The following is a 7,260-nucleotide window of genomic DNA, read 5'->3' on the forward strand; positions in this document are numbered from 1 at the left end:
CCAAACAGAGCACCAGCCGACTGACGAGAGCAGAACCAGTGGTGATTCTGTATGTGGCGGGAGGGTCAAGACAGTTGAGACGGGTATTTTCCCAACACGGAAAACATGGTCAGGGCAATTTACATATGAAACCGATGGATGGGGTAGTTACGCCACTGTGTTGTTTATAAGGGTGGGGATGCCTGCAGTCAGTTGAGGCTGAAGAGGTCACTTGGATGAGCGATTCACCATTTCTGTCAGTGAACGTTGTGTCCAGATGAACTGATTCACCTTTCTGCGCTCTAGAAATAAACTCTACTTACTAACTTACAGTATCTAGCTACAATCCTTAGGCAATTATTTGGTAACATAATAGCATGTGCATAGTCAGAATGTAACATGGGCTATAAGAGCTGGATTTTAAAACCACTTATTTACTTGACATCCACTAGCTATTTGTACTCAGATGTCAAATATGGTCGCAAAAATCTCCCGAGAAATCTGGAACAATTATGGGATTTTGAAATGGAAAACGTGTCGTAACCCTGCAAAGGGCATCTTGCTCCTGTAGTAAGACTTTGTGCTCCGTCTGTCACGGTCCGTCTTAGTTTAGTTGCTTTTGTTTCCTTGTCTCGTGCTTCCTGTTTTATTTTGGTACTCGCCTCGTCTCTCGTTGCAGATACCTTCCCTTCCCGCCCTCCTGTGTGATTACCTGCCCCGCCCCAGTGTGCTGCACCTGTGTCTAACTGTCCCCCTCCCTGGTGTATTTAGTCTGTGTGCCCCCTGTCCTCCGAGCCGGTTCGTCTTGATCCTCGCGTGACAGCATTGTCCCCCGTGAGGGTTCTAGATCAGACCCGAGTGTTTTCGGACTTTGCCTTTCGCCTGTCGTTTTTGGATACCTTTGCTGAGCTGACCGACCTCTGTGTACCGGACCTTCTGCCGAGGGCGTTCGAGTGTGTTTGCATTCTGGGCCCTGCTCCAGTTCACCGTCCACGTGGCTCGACAGATGAGGTCCGCTATGATAGAACATTCAGTTTATTCTGTTGTCATCAAAATCGTTCCATATGTACATTTTAGAGAGCGGGAATCTGTAATCCTACACTCGTCGTGTTGAAAGTGCTACCAACATATATATAACAGTTAACGAAACACAAAAGTGGGGTCGACACAAACAATCCCAGTGAAAGGAACAGAAATAAGTGCATACCTAACATCATATCCAGACGAGGGTCACCGTACGTGGCTACCATAGACCAGAACAGGAAATGAGAGAAAACAACTGAACGTTGTGAACTAGACCTTCCTCTAGTCATCTGTGCCCCGGATGTAGTGGGGCTGCGTTACACCAGTAAGCCGTGTTAAAGTCATGGGAGAGGAACGGGGACCGGCCAGGGGTATGACCACACACCTCCCCCTGGGGTTGTAACGATGCTATGCTTCTCGCATGGTGTCTAATCCCTAGTGGTAAAGTGTAGAAGGGCACTTCTTTTTGGTCGATTAAATCGATGTCGAAGCTTCTGTTCTTCCAGTTACAGTGTGAAATATACAAATAAAATGTGCGCTTCCTCAACACAAGTGGTTTTGCCTGTACATTCGTTTCTAGCACAGCTATCTATCTGCAAACACAATCAACACAAGACAACAGCAGCGTGTACAAATAAGAGGTGGTTGGGTGAAATGCTGACAGCTTAGACTGGTTATTTGCCTCAAGTAGATTGTCTTCTTTCTTTTTTTTTAGTCCAGTTTGACTTTTGTGTTGCCTTTCCAATTTTCAAATGTGAACGCTATTTACCTTTCATCTGACATACCATGGGCAGATGTGTGGCATTGACTTGCACCAATGGGCACCGATCAAACGTTCATGGCTCATCCTGGTGTTCCCAAAGATCTCCTGCGAGCAGTGCCAGTGTTACACCAACATCTGTGACCCCTTAGATGATGTGACCCTTCCTCTAAAACACTCTTTCAGCCAGGAAACGGCAGTCTAGAGAAGGTTAACTTTGGGCATAAAGTTCAGGATGTTTAAGTTTAATAATAATCATCATCATATTTATATAGAGCTTTTCTGGACACCCAAAGCGCTTCACATTGAAGGGGGTAACTCACTTCAACCACCATCAATGTGCAGCACCACCTGGGTGGTGCACGGCAGCCATTTTGCACCAGAACGCTCACCCCACATCAGCTTGAGGGGGAGAGGGAGGAATCATTGAGCCAATTACATGGAGGGATGATGAGGTGGTCAGATGGAGTGAGCCAGGTTGGGAATTTTGCCAGGACACCGGGAACCCCCTACTCTTTGTGATAAGTGCCACGGGATCTTTAATGACCACAGTGAGTCAGGACCTGGGTTTAACGTCTCCTCCGAAGGACGGCGTCTCCTACAGCAGTGTCCCCGTCACTGCACTGGGGCGTTGGGATTTGATATTCGTTGTTTTTATTAGGACCAAGGGGAAGACTGTCCCTTACTGGCCCACCAACACCATTTTCACAGGAGGTCTCCCATCCAAGTACTAGCCAAGCCCATACCTGCTTAGCTTCCGTCATTTGGCAAAGCCAGGGTACGTGCTGGTATGGCTGCCGGTATAAGGTTTAGGTATTGGGTTGGAGACAGCTGATATTAGATGTGGGTTTGGTGAGGTTAAAATAAGGAAGAGCATCTTGGGGGGGGGGGGATAAAGCGTTATAAGGACAGGGTCACATAATCTGACGTGTCACAGATTTTGGTGTAACACCAGTGTCGCACCAAAAAGTGATCATCCGCCAAAAACTGATTGTCACTCACCCAGACCAGTTGAAATACCAGTAAAGGGGCAATACAACCCATAAAAGCACTCTTGCACTTGCCGAAAAGTGATTGCGGCTCCTACCTTGTGACTGAAAGGTCGGAATAACTTGATCCTCATTATAAAGACATACCTTGTTCATGACTATGAAAACAGCGCGCGCCGGCAATTAGTTTTTGGCGGACGATCACTTTTTGGCAGGACACCTGTCATTGCAAGTGTGACGGGGCATCGCTGGGTTTGTACTCTAAATGGAAAGGGTCTTTGGGGCCCACGTCAAAAGGCACTTCTTCCTTGTAGGAGAATGCCAAAGCCATGGAGGCCACCAGTCTTGCTGGGTTACGTTGATAAAACGAGATGTGGGCACCGTCTCGGGACCAGGACACAGACATGCCACAAACCGTGCTGGCTTCTTCTCTTTTTGACTTTTACCCCATGTGCTGATGTTGGTGGGATCGTAAAGCATTTTAATGCATCTTGTTGTTTATTTTAGTGCATTTTTTTACTAAGTCAGTAAGGATTTTACTGATTTTCATAACGGCAACGTCTCTTCCGTCTCTGTGAGACTATTCGTAGCAGAACGGGGGGGGGGGGGGGGATCACCGGTCCCATCTGGCCTAACCCAGCTCACTAACATCTCACTGTACCCCATTACTCTAACGAACCAACCACTCATCAGGTGTTGGAAGTCGGCAATTCAATCGAGTTGGTGTGATTTGACACCACTGGCAGTTTGAACGCGAAGATGCGAATCCGTGATCTCGCTGCTGTTTTTCTTAAAATACGTTTTCTGCCGGTATCCGGGTCGCTAGTGTCCTAATCGATGGCCCGCTCGTGTGGCTTTTGTCGTTGTCGTCCGAGTGTGTCGCTTCTTTTGCGAGGCTTTGATCAGCTCCACACTGTTGAGTAGGCAACACAAACAGGGGGAGGACTGTGCGCTGAAATCTGGGTTTGCCCCTCAGGTGAAGGCCGTCGCTGTCAGGTTTCTGACGTGGTATGTGTCGTCTCCTAAATGTAGTTTTAACTGTGCTCCTCCCGTCTCTCCAGACCCTATACCGTTTAATAAGGTGCAGTGCAGTGATGTAAAAACAACAACAGAACGACGTTGGCATCGACACCGTGGCGACAACATAAAACGTATATAAAGGATGAGTTTGTGTTTTTTTTTTTTGGTGCAATCTTTTAGGGCTACCGCGGTCGTCACGGAACCGGTACAAAATCGTAGCATAGCCATCCTTCCTGTGAGATTCTACGTGCCACTTGCCTTGCGGCTAACACTTCCGTCGGGGTTTTTGACATGAAATGGTGTATATTACACATGTGGCTATACACATTTCTACAATCCTCTCTAAAAGGTGGTGGTAAAAGTGTCCAGGTTTGGGCAGGGCATTGCTGTGTCATTGAAGAGGTCCCGGGCTGCAACTGGATTCATAGCCACTAGAGGGGGGATAGCGCCTCTTCCTGGTGCTGGGTCTCCTCCTCGCTGTGCTCATCAGACAGGAAGCCCGGGAACGTCTGTGCTCGTGGGATGAGAGTCATCGTCAGGTTGGTTCCTGGAAAGGGGAGAGAGAGAGGGGGTGGGGGGAGGTGGGGTGTTGCTCTTTGAAAGGAAATAGTGAAGGAATCGAGGGTTGAATGCGTATAAAACCGTACACCAAGTGCTTTCTGCTCTGTCTTTATGCATGCTCAATAATGCAGGTAAGAACATCCAAGAAAGTTGCAACAGTTCATGTGGATACAATGTTTCCTGAGAGACACGTTCCATGGAACGTGTCTCTCAGGAAACATTGTATCCACATGAACTGTTGCAACTTTCTTTCTTTTTACTTGTTGGTCTGATGCATTACTAGACAAGTGCTGAATGTTTGTTATTTAAGAAAGTAAAGGTATCCAAAGTGTGTGTGTGTGTGTTATACTAATATCTTTGTGAGGCCCAGCTTGAGTTTTTAACCATCAGTCCTAACTTTTTTAATGGTCTATTTTAGGGGTTAGCATTTGGGTTTAGGGTTAGGACGAGGTTAAGGTTGGGGTAAGGGCTAAGGTTAGGCACGTAATAATGACGGTTAAGGTTAAGGGTTAAGGGCATGAATGTAGTCGATGAGGGGGTCCTCCCTGAGATAGAACTACAAGAATAGGGGGTGCGCGTGTGTGTAAAAAAAAAAAAATCAACACGAGCTAAGTTTCCCGCGACTTGATCTTCTCCGGAGAAGATAATGAGTCACACGTTGTGTCCAGCTCCAGGGTGTATTCATAGTAGCTCAACAGTTGCTTAGCTACTGTGCACACCGCTTTGCTAGTATAAAGCCGAAGAATGTAGCGGTGACAGTTTCAGTAGGCCTCCTTTAAAAAGGGGGAGGGGGAAGGAGACTATCTAAAAGCCCTCTTAATGTAGGTGGCTGGGAGATGATACACCTGATTTGAACTTTTAAGCGGGAAATAAAGAGCTATGCCAGTTTCTGAGGAATGGAGGGGAGGACGCTGCACTAACCCATCTAGAAGCGCCCCCCCCCCACGCCGCCACCTCTCCGTCTGTCTCTCTTTTGCTCTCCTTTAATTCAAATTAATCGTCCAATTTGTTCAGCAGTTCATACTAGTTAACGGTGGCGAGAGAGGGCGTAATGGATACCCGCGGTGGAAGGGCTGCTCCGTGCGACTGTGAGGCCATTAATAATGTATTAGGAGGCTGTTTGGGGATGTGCAGGCTGAGGTAAGATAAGGATACGGTGGCCGGCCGGCTGCTGATCAGGCACCGAACGAGGATGTTTCATGGCGGTGATGAATATTTCAGGAGGTGCAAAAACCTCACACAACACTGTAATCAACTCTTAACGCCGCCCCTCACACGCCCTCCCACCATCGGCCAAGAGCAGTTACTTTATCCGGCTGACGACCGCCATTGGATGTCGATATGTTTCACTTTTTTTGTTCATTTTTAAATCTATTTTTTAATCTTATTCGACTCGACTCGGAAGGTTAATTGAAATTTGGATAACGCATGAAAGTGTGCCCTGGTTTTCTATGAGCGGTTTCATTTCAGTTCAGGCAGCACACACACACACACACACACACACACATATATATATATATATCTATATCTCAATGAAAGCTACAGTGTGGTGGTTTCCTCCTCTGCCCTTGGTGCTGATCAGCAATCAGGACTTTACAGTTATGCAAAGCATGTACAACATGGACTATAAACAGGACTAATTACAAGAAGTGCACACTCTTCGGGTTTTATAAAATGTGTGTGTGTGCGTGTGAGGTCACGATGCTAAAGGAAATGTATTGACGAGCCACTTCCAGTCCCCTAGGCGTCTTTTATATATATATATATAGTCCAGTTGAGCACTTCCCCTACCGTTGAGTCTCTCTCTCTCTCTCTCTCTCTCTCTCTCTCTCTCTCTCTCTCTCTCTCTCTATATATATATATATATATAAATCTATATCTATCTATCTATTTATATATAGATATATATATATATATATAGATAGATAGATATGAATGATGTAATGTAGAACTGGGCCATTCTCATTTGGTGCTGGATTACCAAAAAACTGCCACACTCACAAACACACATTTTGTAAAACGGATCAAGGTAGCAACAGGGGGATATAAATAAGTGTTCCACCATCCCTGCTACATGTGCGTGTCTGTGTGTGTGTGTGTGTGTATGCAAATTGGTGTAGCTGGAAAATAATGTTTGTGTCCGGAGCGAAATGATGCACAAATTAGGAGCGATACTGGCAGAGGAGTATACAGACACAAAGTCTTGTGTGTGTGTGTGTGTGTGTGTGTGTGTGTGTGTGTGTGTGTGTGTGTGTGTGTGTGTGTGTGTGTGTGTGTGTGTGTGTGTGTAGAGAGACATTTGGTGGGAGGATGGGGAGAGAGGCTGATACGGGTAGGAGGATGAAGTCATAGAAACGGCGCTAACGACAACAGGTGAGTCAGACACATACGCATGGGAGTACCGGACACAGACACACACACACACACACACACACACAGACACACACAGACACACCTCCCTGCTTTCCGCCACTAGCTGAAATAAAGAAAAACGAGATAAGGCTCCAGTCTGAGGTTTTTAAATGAAAAGGCCGTTCAGCGTGCACGGTGCTGTCCAGGCTCCGGAAAAACCCCCGAACCGGCAGATACCGCACAGGTTAGAAGGAGGGACACCTTTTTCCTCTCTCTCTCTCTCTCTCTCTCTCTCTCTCTCTCTCTCTCTCTCTCTCTCTCTCTCTCGCTCTCTCTTTTTCCTCTCCCCCTCCGTGTCCCTAATAGATTGCTGGAACGACTGGTGTGCACCCAGGCATATCCTTTTCACATCTCTGCCAAGACAATCCCTTTTCTTAAACCAAGCCAATTTGGGCTGGATAAAGAGGCCGGGCGCCCGGCGCAGACAGAAACGGCCGAGCAGATCTCATCATCCCCTCGCTCATAAGCGGGGCTGTTTGTCGACGGGAGATGCGCCCTGCACGCCCCCCCCACACA

The 7,260-nt window shown here is 47.1% G+C and overlaps 1 protein-coding gene across 1 annotated transcript in view; it reads right to left on the reverse strand.

Annotated features, from left to right (window-relative positions):
• Nucleotides 1–3,685: 3,685 nt before the first annotated feature.
• Nucleotides 3,686–7,260, reverse strand: part of dok6 (docking protein 6) — a 44,793-nt gene continuing 41,218 nt past the window's right edge. Inside the window, exon 8 of the mRNA XM_056299737.1 lies at nt 3,686–4,318. Within this exon, the coding sequence (XP_056155712.1) occupies nt 4,203–4,318 (116 nt within the window). The 3' untranslated portion in view covers nt 3,686–4,202. The remainder of the gene's footprint in view (nt 4,319–7,260) is intronic.

The sequence above is a fragment of the Lampris incognitus genome, chromosome 19 (genome assembly GCF_029633865.1).
Source record: "Lampris incognitus isolate fLamInc1 chromosome 19, fLamInc1.hap2, whole genome shotgun sequence".
NCBI classification, from domain to species: domain Eukaryota; kingdom Metazoa; phylum Chordata; class Actinopteri; order Lampriformes; family Lampridae; genus Lampris; species Lampris incognitus.